Source organism: Oncorhynchus mykiss, chromosome 27, assembly GCF_013265735.2.
Source record: "Oncorhynchus mykiss isolate Arlee chromosome 27, USDA_OmykA_1.1, whole genome shotgun sequence".
Taxonomy (NCBI): Eukaryota; Metazoa; Chordata; class Actinopteri; order Salmoniformes; family Salmonidae; genus Oncorhynchus; species Oncorhynchus mykiss.
The window spans coordinates 9,557,271-9,573,503 of NC_048591.1; the positions used below are offsets into that span (position 1 = coordinate 9,557,271).

A 16,233-nucleotide genomic window follows, 5' to 3' on the forward strand; every position below is an offset into this window, starting at 1 on the left:
CTAATAGGTCTAGGAGACTTGGACACAATCGATAAAGACTTGGGTAGTAGGGTACCTTGAATGTGAGGGTACTTTATCATCATCAGAAATGATTGTCTTAGGGTGGATGATGTGGTTTCTGTTCCAGCAGCAAACAGGCTCCATGCAGTCATCACCATATTATCATTGTTGAACTCAGTGTTGGGATCATCTTTCTCCTAAGAGAAGAGAATAAGTCACCATCAGTTATGTAAGTAAACAGTGACATCTGGTGGCTAGTTGTTGTCATCTCCACATACTTATTGCCTCTAAATACGTTGGAAAACCAGACATTGGCCTCTCACTTGTCTATTCACTCATGATAGCCAAACTCACATAAGTGGACATGGATGGTATCTTAATTCCAGCCACATTCCATATTTTCATAATGTGTAAGAGGTTCAACCTCCAATGTGAGGATCATGCTGTGTTTTCTACCTCCAGCATTTTAACCAGGAAGGCCTCGATGAAGTCCTGAGGTTCAGAGATGTTAAGGGTTTTAAGACGGATTTCTGCTTGCTCTTGTATGTAATCTTTGGCCTTGTTAACGATAGCAAACATCTCATGGTGATTGCCTGGAAAGCACCAAACGATTCTAGGGAACATGTTGTACATCTGAAATAAAGGGGATGGAAGGGGAGGGGGTTTTGTTAGTGAAAACAATGGCTTGGTCAGCCCAAGGACATTTTGTGCAATTACTGTGATAGAACTTCAGTTTAGCAGGGCGTTGAGAGCAATGGAAGCTTCTATGAAAAGAAATGAGCTGAAAAGTTACTGTACCGCTCCAATAGGGCTGCTGAGTACATGGAAGTAGGCATCAACAGCCTTTTGGATGAGCTGAAACATTGGGTCGTCATTTTCAAACCTGTGCCCAAAGACTATGGAGCAGATCACATTGCCAACACAATTGCAAAGCAATTCTTTGGGATTGACAACTGAATCTAGATTAGAGAAGGAAGGCAAGAACACACAGATACTTTTAAAATACCTGATTGGTTATCCATATATAATATTGTGATGGTGAAACTTTTAGAAATAGCTGTGAGAAGCAACAACTATGTTTGAATTAAACACTCGATTTTCCATGTATTTTAATGTAAAATGGTACCTTTCCAATGACATGTTTAGTGTTAAAATCTTGCTGAAGATAATATACTGAGAATAATGTATACAGTTACATTATTCTGTAATCCATGTATCTCAGTTACACCGATTACAAAACAAACGTTACCCCTAGGGTCCTGGAGGGACAGGCAGGCCCTGGCAAAGTGCTCTGTCTGGTTTTGTAGTGCGGAGGTTTAACCAATGGTGGACTTACTATTAGGCTCACATCATCAAGGGGCCTCGCTCGTGAGCTGGGCATAATATTTTTGTTGTTTTAAATAAATAATTTCAAAGCTTGATGCCCCCCCCATGCACCACTTGAGGCCCCCCCCAACCCGCTGTTGTGTACTGCTCAGCTCGTCGCTCTCATTCTGTCTTGCATCATCAGGTTGGTTCAGAAGCAGAAAACTCTGCAGGAAGCTTTAAGGTTGCAAGGGAAATTGGGAGGGAGGGGGGTTTTGCCTGGCCACTGTGCCCAGGTTAATGAGGCCACATTGTTAGGGGGGGGGGGGGGAAGGCTTTGAAAAAAAGTTAATTAATCCATCCAATAATAATTCATAGTACACAAATAACTTATTTCCATACATATATTTCATATCAATAGTAGAAACTTTTATAATTTATTTTTCCTATATTTAACTAGGCAAGTCAGTTAAGAACAAATTCTTATTTTCAATGACGTCCTAGGAACAGTGGGTTAACTGCCTGTTCAGGGGCAGAACGACAGATTTGTACCTTGTCAGCTCGGGGATTTGAACTTGCAACCTTTTTGTTACTAGTCCAACACTCTACCCACTAGGCTGCCCTGCCGCCCCATTAATCACCCACGGACAGGTTCATAATAATGGACCATTCCACCCTTACAGAGTTCCCACAATATTATTGCAAAAGTAACTTATTGAAATTAAGCTGCAGCAAAATGAGGCACTTTCTGAGCAGGGCAGAGAAAAGAAAGGTCATTTCTTGTTAAAATTAAATCTTACATTTATTTGGTAAAAAGGACAGGTGCTGCTGACAATGCCATTGTGGTGGAGTCTGAGGACATGTATGTATAGCCCATGTATCTGATGCTGTCTGGACAAAAAAGTATGGCATGTCATACCTTTCAGACCCCTTGACTTTTTCCACGTTATGTTACAGCCTTATTCTAAAATTGATTCAATATTTTTTCCCCCTCATCCATCGACACACAATAGCCCATAATGACAAAGCAAAAACAGGTTTATAAATTTTAGCAAATTCATAAAAATAAAAAACGGAAATATATAATTTACATACACTACTGTTCAAAAGTCTGAGGTCACTTAGAAATGTCCTTGTTTTTGAAAGAAAAGCAAAAAAATGTGTCCATTAAAATAACATCAAATTGTTCAGAAATACAATGTAAACATTGTTAAGTTGTAAATGACTATTGTAGCTGGAAACGGCAGATTTTTTTATGGAATATCTACATAGGCGTACAGCGGCCCATTATCAGCAACCATCAGTCCTGTGTTCCAATGACAATCTTGAATTAGCTAACACAACATATCATTTTAAAAGGCTAATTGATCATTAGAAATGTCACACCCTGACCATAGAGAGCCCTTGGTTCTCTATGGTATAGTAGGTCAGGGCGTCACTAGGGGTTGTTCTAGGTTAATTATTTCTATGTTGGTGCTCTTGGTATGGTTCCCAATTAGAGGCAGCTGAGGTTCGTTGTCTCTAATTGGGGGATCATACTTAACGGTTCCCTGTTTCCACCTGCTGTGTGGGATACTGTTTTGAGTTAGTGCATGTAGCACCGCTGATGTCATGATTCGTCGTTTGTTTCTTTTTGTTCAGAAGTTTTGTTTAAATAAATATGTGGAACTTTAATCACGCTGCACCTTGGTCAGTCTCTCCACACAACCGTGACAAGAAAACCCTTTTGCAAATATGTTAGCACAGCTGAAAACTGTTGTTCTCATTAAAGAAGCAATAAAACTGGCCATCTTTATAATAGTTGAGTATCTGGAGCATCAGCATTTGTGGGTTCGATTACAGGCTCAAAATGGCCAGAAACAGCACTTTCTTCTGAAACTTGTCAGTCTATTCTTGTTCTGAGAAATTTAGGCTATTCCATGCGAGAAATTGCCAAGAAACTGAAGATCTCGTACAACGCTGTGTACTACTCCCTTCACGGAAAGGAGTGGGAGGACCCGGTGCACAACTGTGCAAGAGTACAAGTACATTAGAGTGTCTAGTATGAGAAACGGATGCCTCACAAGTCCAAAACGGGCAGCTTCATTAAATAGTACCCACAAAACACCAGTCTCAACGTCAACAGTGAAGAGGTCTCGGATGCTGGCCTTCTTGGAAGAATCTTGGTGGTTCCAAACTTCTTCCATTAAAACATTTGAGGCCACTGTGTTCTTGGTAAACTTCAATGCTGCAGAAATTATTTGGTACCCTTCCCCAGATCTGTGCCTCGACACAATCCTGTCTCGGAGCTCTACGGACAATTCCTTCGACCTCATGGCTTGGTTTTTGCTCTGACATGCACTGTCAACTGTGGGACCTTATATAGACAGATGCGTGCCTTTCCAAATCATGTCCAATCAATTGAATTTACCACAGGTGGACTCCAATCAAGTTGTAGAAACATCAAGGATGATCAGTGGAAACAGGATGCACCAGAGCTCAATTTTGGGTCTCATAGCAAAGGGTCTGACTTATGTAAATAAGGTGTCTTTTATTTTTATACATTTGCAACATTTTCTAAAAACCTGTTTTCGCTTTGTCATTATGAGGTATTGCGTGTAGACTGATGAGGGAAAAAAGTATTTCATCAATTTTAGAATAGGGCTGTAACGTAACAAAATGTGGAAAGTCAAGGGGTCTGAATGGTTTCCGTGAGACAGAGGGGCGTTGTTTCGCTTGAATGCTTTCTCCGATGAGATAAATTCGCAAGTGGCTGAAACTAAGGAAAGTAAAGTAATGTGAAGAAATTATGGGTTAATAAATGAATAACGGGCAAACACTTGTATTGATTGTTTCATTCTGGGTTATAACAACATTCAACCCACATAATGCATACTGCACTTCATGTTTAAAAAAATATTTAAATCGTGATTTCTAATCAAAACAAACAGCAACAATCCCTCAGAACTTAAAAAGGTACATGTTTACAGGTAAATTACATGTCTATACATTAAAAACCCTGTACACCCCATGGATTTTACTGTTACTATATTCTGCAATAAACCATTTATCTTCTGTTTCTTACATTCCAACAACCTGAGTAATATTGCCCATAAAGTTATTATAAAATGTATTTCAAAGGCAAGAAAAATACTAAGAAAAACAACCTACCTCTATATTCACCGAAGGCTTTCACCAGCATCTTAGCCTCTTCTTGGACACGTTCTTCGATGCTCCTGCGCCCCATCCCAAAGGTTTTAAGGGTCATCAGCGAGAACCTGCGAAGATCTTTTGATCTCTTCCCACTGCTCACCAACACCCCTACAGTAAACAGTATGACAGAAGCACAAAGAAGAAGAATTAGAATAGCATAACATAAACCTAATGTAACGTAATTTCCACACAGACTGACTTTGGCAAGGACAATGACACCCACCCACTCCCATTAAAAAAATATATATAAAATCACCCACCATATCCTTTAGAGACTGTCATGATGACGGGGTAGTTGGCTCTGCCGCTGAACTCTTCTCCTTGTGTGACAAAAGCATCCTTGATAGCCTGAAAGCCAGAGATCACCACTACAGGTTTGGAGCCCAGCCATACAGTAAACACTGAGCCGTGTTTTTGTCCTGTCTAGGGTTTTTGTATGTTTATGGGGTTGTTAACTAGTCTAGGTGTTTTGTATGTCTACGGTTGCCTAGATTGGTCCTCAATTAGAGGCAGCTGTTTATCGTTGTCTCTGATTGGGAACCATATTTAGGCAGCCATATTCCTTGGGTAATTTGTGGGTGATTGTCTATGTATTAGTTGCCTGTACTTATTCTATATAGCTGTCACGGTCGTTTTGTAAGTTTGTTGAAGTGTTCTTTGTTTCATTAACATAAAAGATGTATTCACATCACGCTGTGCCTTGGTCTCATCCATACAACGAGCGTGACAGACCATTCAACCGCGATCTAGAAGAAAAAGAAACGCACACCTATTAAGACGAGGTGCTGGCTAGCGGGGTGGAAACTTGAAAATAAAATAGAAGAGACGCACACTCTTGGAGCTCAGATGCAAAAATTGAATACCAACGTTTCGACAGCCAAGCTGTCTTCTTCAGGGTATAATCACAAACATTCAACCACGCCTGAAAGTGAGGACTTGGTGGACTGTATATTCTGTAGGTTAGGTTTACTTTATGTGTTCGCTCCCTTGTGCTGGTTGTAACATCCACAGTTATTTAGATGGCTTATGTTTATAAGAACTGAGGTAGGGGCGTTTGTATACTTTAGTTTAACTTTACTCAGGAGTATGCTGGTATTACACAGTTCACATGGCATATCACTCCCGCTGTCTGGCTACTGTAAAACATGGAACCGGAATCCTACAGTACCAATACACGGGCTGAATTATGGTTTAATGATCACTACATTACACTAGTAAAGGCACAGATGACAGACAGGTAGGATTCCAGTTGAGGTGGTTTAATAACGGCTAAGATGCACAGAACAGCACCGCACAGTGTATGTAGTATGGATGGGATAAGGCACTTAGTGGTCTGGCAACTTGCTTCAACCAAAGTGTGTGTGTGTGTGTGTGTGTGTGTGCGTGGTCTGCAAGTAAAGAGAAATAAATATACAATATTAAATGACAGAATACAGTCTCCAAATCACATCTCTTATAAACAATATGCATGGTTTAACCCTGCACTAATATAAATAACATGAGAATATCTACTTCTGCTAAACTTCCCAGTAAAGCAATGAAAACAAGCAAGCATCCAGAAAAGTGCTCAAAATAGCCCACGTTAACATATGTAGCTTAAGAAACAAAGTTAATGAAATTAATAACTTGCTAGTAACAGATGACATTCATATTTTGAAATCTCTGAATCTCTGAATCTCTGAACATCTCTGAAACCTACTTGGATAATACCTTTGATACAGTGGTAGCAATACACGGTTATAACATTTACAGACCAGACAGAAATGCGAGTGGTGGAGGTGTTGCTGATTATATTCAGAATTACATTCCTGTAAAGTTTAGAGAGGATCTCATGTTAAATACTGTTGAAGTAATATGGCTACAGGTTCATCTGCCTCACCTAAAGCCCATCCTTGTGAGAAGCTGCTATAGACCACCAAGTGCTAACAATCAGTATCTGGATAACAGTTGTGAAATGCATGTGATATGAACAGAGGTATATTTTCTGGGTGATTTAAATATTGACTGGCTTTCATCGAGCTGCGCACTAGTTCAGGATATCAGTCAACCTACCAAGGTAGTTACAAACAGCACAGGAATGAAATCAACATGTATTGATCAAATCATGACTAACGCTGCAGAAATAGGCTTGAAAGCAGTATCCAGATCCATCGGATGTAGTGATAACAATATCGTAGCCATATCTAGGAAGATCAACGATGCAAAGGCTGAGCCTAATATAGTGTATAAGAAGTCACAAAAAGTTGTAGTGATTCCTATGTTGATGTAAATAATAGTTGTTGGTCCGTGGTGTGTAATGAGGAGCAAACTTGACCAAACTTGACCAAAAACCTCAAATTTGGACTCATCAACTCTAATTAACTTATCCTCTGCAGCAGAGGTAACTCTGGGTCTTCCTTTCCAGCAGCCGTCCTCATGAGAGACAGTTTCATCAGAGCGCTTGATGGTTTTTGCGACTGCACTTGAAGAAACTTTCAAAGTTTTTTGGAATGACTGACCTTCGTCTCTTAAAGTAATGATGGACTGTCATTTCTCTTGCTTATTTGAGCTGCTCTTGCCATAATATGGATTTTTACCAAATAGGGCTATATTCTGTGTACCACCCCTACCTTGTCACAACTGATTGGCTCAAATACATTAATTAAGAAGGAAAGAAATTCCACAAATTAACTTTAAACAACGCACACCTGTTAACTGAAATGCATTCCAGGTGACAACCTCATGAAGCTGGTTGAGAGACTGCCAATATTGTGCAAAGCTGTCATCAAGGCAAAGTGTGGCTTCTTTGAAGAATCTCATATAAAACATTTAGTTTTGTTTAACACTTTTTTGCTGACTACATGATTCCATGTGTTATTTCATAGTTTTGGTGTCTATTATTTATCAATGTAGAAAATAGTACAAAAGAAAATAAACCCCTGGAATGAGTAGGTGTGTCCAAACTTTTAACTGGTACTGTATATCTGAATTATGGAAGACAAGCATCATCATTTTCCGCAAAGTGAGGTTGGAACAATGTCATACTCGTTTGGACCAGACAGCATCAAACAGATGGCCTACAACTAGAGAGACAGAACGTTTTTGGCAACCACAAATCTGTTCAACCAAAGGTTAATCTACAATATCATGTATAATATCACATTATACAAAAAGTCAAAAAGTCACTGCATTTTACAGTAGTAGTAGTAAATGCACAAAGGCTGTGGGTTTGAGCATGCAAACCAACACATGCACAAACAAGCAAATACAGTACCAGTCAAAAGTGAACCCTTGAATGAGTAGGTGTCTTTCTTTCTTTTTAATTATTTTCTACATTGTAGAATAATAGTGAAGACCTCAAAACTATGAAATAACACATATGGAATCATGTAGTAACTAAAAAAGTGTTAAATCAAAATATATTTCAGATTTTTCAAAGTAACCACCATTTGCCTTGATGACAGCTTTGCACACTCTTGGCATTCTCTTGACCAGCTTTATGAGATAGTCACCTGGAATGCATTTCAATTAACCAGTGTGCCTTCTTAAAAGATAAGAAGGAAAGAAAATCTACAAATGAATTCGTTTGAGCCAATCAGTTGTATTGTGAAAAGGTAGGGGTGGTATACAGAAGATAACCCTATTTGGTAAAAGACCTAGTCCATATTATGGCAAGATCAACTCAAATAATCAAAGAGAAACGACAGTCCAACATTACTTCTAAGACATGAAGGTCAGTCAAAACGGAAAATGTCCTTGTCACAACACAACTGATTGGCTCAAACGCATTAAGAAGGAAAGAAATTACACAAATTAATTTATGTAATCGATATATATACACACACTTTTTCAGTTCTCAAATACATGCATGTAGTATACTTTGAATGAATATTGAACCCAGAGGGGCAATTCAATAAAAATGTACAGAAGGTTGGTAACTAAGCAGTCACATGAAAATACTGAACTGCTTTGTTGCTACAGTAACCAACACAGAAAATAATGTAAAACAATAATAATCTAACCTACATTTAGCTTGTATTGATGCAAATAATCAATTTTTGCCAAGTTCTGTGGAAAAGTAATTAAATGGATATCTCATTCTACACCTGATTCTGCATCTTTGACCTAACCTTGTCCACTGATCTAGCTCAAGTATTTGACTGACCTCCATGTAGAGCTTGTATGGCGCTTTCACATCCATTCGTAACAAGTTACCAAGCAGAGGAATCGGTGAAGGACCAGGAGGCAAACGTGAGTTGCTTTGTTTGCCTCGATTCATCCACAATAAAATAATAACGACAAATCCGATTACAATAGACACAAAGTTCGTCTGCAAAATATGAAGTACATCCATCTTCAGTAGAGTCGAGGACATTGATCGCCTACGGAGTTAACAGAAAATCTGATATCGGAAAGCTTTATTCTGAAGTTGTGCAATAGTTTGCACAGTTGTGAGTTTCATCAGTGATGATCCATTATATTGACAAGAAAGCCAAGTGACTGCGCAAATATTGTGCAGTGTTGCCAACTCCTCGGTAAGGAAAGTAGCTATTGGCTGTCCTAAAAGTCTCTAGTTAAGTCTCTAAATTACGTCATTGCCTAATTTGCATAATTGCCCAGGTGCATGTAATTGTGATGCTGTCGGGGAGAGGAATAACATTGTGGGAGAGTCAAAAACACCCTAAATATGTTTAGAACTACAAATTAACTTTCTATCGATTCTTGTTTTTTTTTAATGTAACAATTCCAACCCTCCTCCTTTATCCAGTCTTGGGATCGGCAAAAGTGACCCAAAAGAGGCACTCCGGTCGGAGTTACATCGTTTTTCATTTTTTATTTGATTTGGTTTGGTTTGGAATTGACTCAAATACTTCAATTAGACTTTATCACAGAGAGCAACAAAGCCGAGTTAGTTCATGAAACAACTGAATCTTTATTCTTAGTGCTTGGTTTTTATACAGTCTTACCCTTGTCATCACCCAATTTTACGAATCTTGTTGTCTTACTTAGTTTCCATTCTCTAATTGGCTCAGACATTGGGGCATAGATTCTATTGGTGGCATGACATGCACACCACTTAGCTAATGTTCCTGCCCAGAGGTCTTTACAAGTTCAGACCTACATTATCAATGTATGCTTAACTTATGTGCGTGTCCAGTAGCCTTCACAAGATTAGATATGGCCCAGACCACTCAAGTCTTGTTGGTTTACCTTGCCGCATCTACACAGATTCTGCTTATGTTCTGTTCTTTACATGTCAAATGGTCAATTCGATGTTGCTCTAGCTTGGACACTCATAGGTTTAGCCTTCATTCTGCTTACATATCTCAATGTAAGCTTATATTGATTATTCTATCTACTTCAAAGAGAACAGTATAGGTTACTGAAAATCATCAGATGACTGGAAAATCTCCAACATAACCCCCCCTTTGAAACTCAGTGTCACACACAATTACATTTTCCAGTATAGATGAGAATGGGACCTTCTGAAACTCTATAGAGATAATCAACTTCACATCCTTCTTAACAATTTGAGCTCCACTTTCCCATATACACTGGTGAGTCAGGACATACTGTATAGAGTTAAAGCATGTGCATTTCTTAGCCTTACCTTGAATACAAGATAAATAAACAATAAAATCAATCAACTAAACATCCTAAACCCTTATATTGTCATTCTCAGTATGACACCTAAACATATTGCCCTTCCTCAAAGACACCTCTCTAACATCTATTTTTGACATAAGTGAAAAACTGGTTAGAAGATTGAGGACAAACCCTTTGTCACATACATGTCTAGAACAGATATTCAGAAGGTCTAACAGCATTTATCATTCAGCAACTGTTACATTGAGTACATAGTAATACTTTTTTCTGGCCCCACTGAGCCCACTTATACCAGCCATTTGTTAATGCTTTTCTACATTTTTGGTCAATGTTTGATTCTGGGGTAGTTTCTTCATTATGGCTACACCAGTTGGTAACAGATGTCCAGATTTTCTGCATCAACCCACTTTCTTGTGGTTTTGTCATTGTCTTAGTTGGTGTACTAGTGCATGTGGGAGGTGAGTTTACAATTTCTTCTAGGTTGGTCGCTGTTGCTGTCAAGGCCATTCTACCGTTCTTCATCTGTCCTGGTTTTCACTCTGTTAGAAAGTCTCCTTCCCAAAGTCTCTTGTCGTTGTTTCTTCGTCCCCTTAGACAGTGCCTCCATCAGGGGTATCTGCCAGAGTATATATGTCATTAGGAGCAACAGGCATGTCACTCCTCCCTATCCCTGGACTCTGGATATTCAGAAGATGCTCCTTGATCCGCCTCTACTTCGGCTTCTTAGAGAAGATTACTCACGCTTTTGCCCAGTCTACCCCTTTTGGCCCCAGGTTCCGAGAGGTGTTCCCAAGCCATGTCATTTAAACTTTTTTATTGCCACTTAATAGGCACATCTCCTGATAGGCAAGTGCGTATCCCTAATCAACGTACATCCTCTTGAGGTAACTCAGCACTGTATATGCTTTCACATTAATGCCTTCAACGTGTTGTTTAGAGTACAGTTACCCTAACATCTATCCTTTTCATATGATGCATTAACCAATAGAACAAGTAGCGCCTAGACTTAACCCATCTGTATGTATGTCTACAGTGGAATCTAATCTCTCTCTCTTTTGCTCCGCTTCCTCTGTCATGGTGTTATTTTGAATAACCGCATCCCCTGTACTCCTACCAGTTTCCCAGTTACCAATCCATGTGGGATGAGTCTTCATAAACTGATATCCCAACAATGCTACTTAAGTGACCCCTGCTACTACTAACATGGCCCATGCCTATAATCTCCTTCAATTGCGATCCCTTCGGCAACTGCTGTGAGAATAACTACTGCCTGTAATCTATCAAGTATTCGCCGGCTGTTAGAAATTGGGAAAGAGATTAATGAGTTGGAAGAATATTCAACCTACATATTGTGAGGATTTATGTCTATGCTCTATAACCCACTACTATATCACGTAAGATTGAATTGTTTGAACAGCAGTTGTCTGTGTGTGTGTGTGTGTGTGTGTGTGTGTGTGTGTGTGTGTGTGAAGGACCGAGCAACATGCTGAGACTGTTGCAAAACTGTAGATAACAGCCCAGCAGATGCTTTGTCCTTGTGTTTGTATGTGACAATATTGAGCACATGGTGTGACTTGCTGTATCTTACAAAGTTGTGATTAATCAGGTACAGGGAGGGGAGGCTCATCACAAGGTTTGATTGTATTAGAAAATACTGAATAACACAATAACAGATAACGGGAACTGAGTAGTTGCAGTAACTAGGGTATGGCACCAGAACAGTGAGAATCTATACATCAACAGAGGGTGGACTCCAAGAAGCGCCAAGAGATTAGGACTAGTCTGAGCGCCTGCGATAGGCTGAGCAAAGTCTAAACCACACTCAGCCTCTACTGTGATAGTTCCAACCCGTCTGTTGGCCTATGTCTATCACAGTATAAGAACAACTGTTTACGTACATCCTGTCAGTTCTCTGTTTGCCCTGCGAGGTAGGACAGAGAGCCCGTATATACGAAAATTGCATTTACCATTTATTGCTTAAATTGAATTAAAGATAATTAACAACAGATTGACTTTTATTCTTCCTGATACCGGATTCAAAAAACACAACTCTAACAATATCCTTCCATCTAACCCATAACACACGTCACTACTCCTAATTTACTACCACAGTTAGAAACATACTAAAAACATTCTCATATCAATTTAGTCAATATACATCAATCCCTCCTTTGAAACAAAGATCACTCTTATGTTCCACAAAACCTAAAAACATATTGACCTAACAAGAAAAGAGAAAAATAAAAGTTAAAATACATCCATGTTTAATAACTTCCCACTACTCGTAATGGAACTAAAACTGGGGAAAAACGTCATCCGTTACGTGCCCATGTTATGCTGGTCTCCATGCTGTCTCCATCTCCATCGTTGGGTGTCATTACAAAACACAGACTATAAACCTTACATGCAATTACTTGTAATCTATCACCCAGACATCTCTATTTATCGATACAATGTAACATTAACATTATGACATAATAAAACAAAATAAACAAAAACCAAACAAAATCCTTTCGTTAACCAAAGCTTTCACCCAATAAATTCTAACCCCCCCTAGCAAAGAATACTTAGAGAAGGTTTCCAGGGCTTCCATAGGCCTAATAAATCTAAACAGTTCTATATCCAAAACATTTTATAAATTATCCAACCCAAATTTAGAATAAAATTCCTTATAGTAAGCACTAACTCACATTCAAACTTCTCAATTTAGCACACATCATCCCTATTAAAATGTACATTTATAAAAAAAATGAAACAAGTAATAACTTATCACAGCCCCCTCAGTCCCTGTGATAAGTGGCCAAGTCATGAAACATCAGTAACTCAAAGCATACTTTAGTCCAAACTGTTGGCCGTGTGTAGACTCAGAAGTGCCAAAAAGTCACTGTTGAATTGCACACCCTTATTGCCCTTTCTCCAGCTGGTTAGGGAGGGCTTTGAGGTTTCACACACACTGTCTGTGGTACCATGTGTCTTAATCCAATCAGACATCACCTTCTGTGATAACTCCTTTGTTCTACTGGCGACCTCTCAGGACAAGTTACAGATCATGGAGTTATTCTCCTAACCCTTCCTAGAATCCCACACTCCATAAATCCCAATCTGGTGAAATTTGTATCGAAACAAAAACAAAAAATGAAATCATCAATACATGTATCACAATCCATTTGGAGTAACTACCATCCCTTGTTAACATATATTTTCCCTTCCATATGCAGACTGAACAAAGTACCTTTGCTTATTTACCCAAAGACCATGACCCCAGGGAACTGGTAATTTTCCCTTTGAACACGTGATTCAAAAACAACACGTTAAATAAAAAATAAACATAGTTGAATAACTAGTTATAATAGTTGAGTATCTGGAGCATCAGCATTTGTGGGTTCGATTACAGGCTCAAAATGGCCAGAAACAAAGCACTTTCTTCTGAAACTTGCACTGTCAACTGTGGGACCTTATATAGACAGGTGCATGCCTTTCCAAATCATGTCCAATCAAACGAAACGTAACATATCATACTAAATGGAGTATAATGTACAAAACAATACAAAATGCTCTGAGACCAGGCTGAATTTAGAAGGATCTTCCTAGAAGGATCGGGTTAAACTGTGACAACTTGTTTTCATGTGTGGGATAGTGGTGCTCGGGTCAGCTGTTTGTTCACCCTCCCAAAATGGCTAATAACCCATTGGCAACCGCTACAGATATCTAACTGAACATTCGCATTCTCTCAAGATGCTGAAAGAAAGAAATCATGTTTCTCCACTCCTGTTACCGAGTCAACATTTTGCCTACATTTGGTGTATCGTTAGACTGCAAGAAATGCTTAGTTCTGCTGGAGTTAAATATCAAGGCCACAGTATGTGAGAGGTTATAGACCTACAGTCAGATTCAAAATGTCAGTTTTCATTTAACCCATCCTTAAGTAACCTTCTGTCTTATGTAACCATACCAAACTTAACATACTAATTTGCTAACTCATACAATGATGTCAATAGGAGATTTGGCTCTGGTGGCTAGATTGTATTTTGATAATGTGTAGAGCGGTCCAACATCCAATTCCAGGAATATATCATTGTTCTACCTCCAGTGTTTTAACCAGGAAGACTTCGAAGTAGTCCTGGGGATTAGAGGTATCCAGGTTTTAAAGGCGACGATCTGCTTCCTCTCGTATGTAAGCTTTGTCCTTGTCTATGGCCTTTAACAACTCATGGTGTTTTCCTGGAAAGCCCTCAACAATTCTGGGGGAAAGGTTGTACAGCTAGAAGAGGTAATATAGGAAACATGGGAAGGAAGGAAGGGGTGGTTGTTATATTACAACGGGTTGGTCTAATCTTGAGTGTTTATTCCACAAGTTATCACCGGCTAAATCTATGACGTTAAAAAAGCCAATTCACTCTGTTCCTTCTGACTGTGCAATCCACTCTCTCATAAGCCCAGCCAAGCAATTTATAAACTTGATCTCCACTATAAAAGCATCTTGACATTATCTCACATTTCTTTTAGACTAACATTTAGTTTTAAACAGCAGAGATTTGTATAACTCTTGCAGCCTGTCTCTCCGACATTTGCCACAGTTTCAATATTCAAATTCGATCTCCAGCTGTCCCATAATAATGAACGTGTCAGGAGTTGTGACGAGACAGACAGGCAGGCACCGTTTTTCAGCCAGTCGAAATAATGAATCAGCTGGCATCATTTTTATGGATACAGTATATACAAAGAAAATGTCAATTGATGAAAGGTCAAAAGAAATGAAGTGCAGCTAGTTTGCAGTCTTTACAGCTTCAGTTTCAAGGGATTGTGTTAGCTGTGTTGTTGGCTAGCTCCTCTGGACAAGTGCCCTGACGAGTGAGTACATTTTCTAAGCCAGGCGATATCACGCCTCATTAGCTCATTGTTATGGATGTATCCAAAAAAAATTCACGAGAAAACAGCTTAAACAAATACAAATGCTGAGACTTTGCTGTTATTCTGGATGCACTTTTTGACGTGACTGTAAGTTAGCCGTAGTTGGCTAGCTAGCTAGCAAGAAATCAGGAACTATGCCAGCCAGTATGGCAATGGAACATTTAGAAGGAACGACTGGGTCGCCCGCGTCTCTAGCAACTGAACCGATTGAACGAACGACCAGCCGGCTTGGGTAGCAACCCTAGATTTGTGTCGGACTATATCTTGTGGAAGGATTAAATAGTATGAATAAATTCATCACAATAACTATTTTAATGAAACTATGCCAATCATTATTTTAAACATGTTGGTAACCCGTTATATAAAAGTGATAATGCCCTCTAAGCCAGTGTTTGGAGGATATATTGGTACGGTTTGCAACACCCATGTCAATTTATCCTCCAAACACCGGGTTCTCGGGCATTATGACTTAATGGTAACACACATGTTCTTTTGTCATTTTGGCAGGCAAGCTTACGACGCAAACAAGCCATGCTTTGGAAACAAGCATAAACACACATGCACACACACACACACACACACACAAACCTTACTCTTGGACCCTCTCCTCGAGGCTCTTGCATCCTATTCAGAGGTTTCCCAGGGATGTCAAAGAGAAGCTTCAAAGTTTTCAATCTCTGCCTAGTAAACAACTGAGCAATATTTCTTACTGAGCCGATGAGAGATAAGACAAACCCATTGATTCTTGAAGAATATAACTTCTTCATGAACTTACAACTTTCTTATCCCCGTATACCCCCAAATGAAGCTGGGACTGGGTGACTACTCAGTATCGAGAGAAAGATGAACGGAGCAAAGTACAGGAGTGGGAAGGTGAACGAAAAGGCTCTGGAGCAACGAACCGCCCTTGCTGTCTCTGCCTGGCCGGTTCCCCTCTTTCCACTGGGATTCTCTGCCTCTAACCCTATTACAGGGGCTGAGTCACTGGCTTACTGGGGCTCTTTCATACCGTCCCTAGGAGGGGTGCGTCGCTTGAGTGGGTTGAGTCACTGATGTGATCTTCCTGTCTGGGTTGGCGCCCCCCCCCCCCCCCCCCCCCTTGGGTTGTGCCGTGGCGGAGATCTTTGTGGGCTATACTCGGCCTTGTCTCAGGATGGTAAGTTGGTGGTTGAAGATATCCCTCTAGTGGTGTGGGGGCTGTGCTTTGGCAAAGTGGGTGGGGTTATATCCTTCCTGTTT

General features: G+C 39.7%; 1 protein-coding gene across 1 annotated transcript in view; it reads right to left on the reverse strand.

Annotated features, from left to right (window-relative positions):
• LOC110507487 (cytochrome P450 2M1-like) overlaps window positions 1–16,233 on the reverse strand; it is a 37,808-nt gene that overhangs the window by 1,432 nt on the left and 20,143 nt on the right. Inside the window, exons 2-7 of the mRNA XM_036964848.1 lie at window positions 8,642–8,878; window positions 4,758–4,845; window positions 4,456–4,605; window positions 799–959; window positions 457–633; window positions 56–197 (exon numbers count right to left, since the gene is read on the reverse strand). Coding sequence (XP_036820743.1) covers window positions 56–197; window positions 457–633; window positions 799–959; window positions 4,456–4,605; window positions 4,758–4,845; window positions 8,642–8,851 — 928 coding nt within the window. The 5' untranslated portion in view covers window positions 8,852–8,878. The remainder of the gene's footprint in view (window positions 1–55; window positions 198–456; window positions 634–798; window positions 960–4,455; window positions 4,606–4,757; window positions 4,846–8,641; window positions 8,879–16,233) is intronic.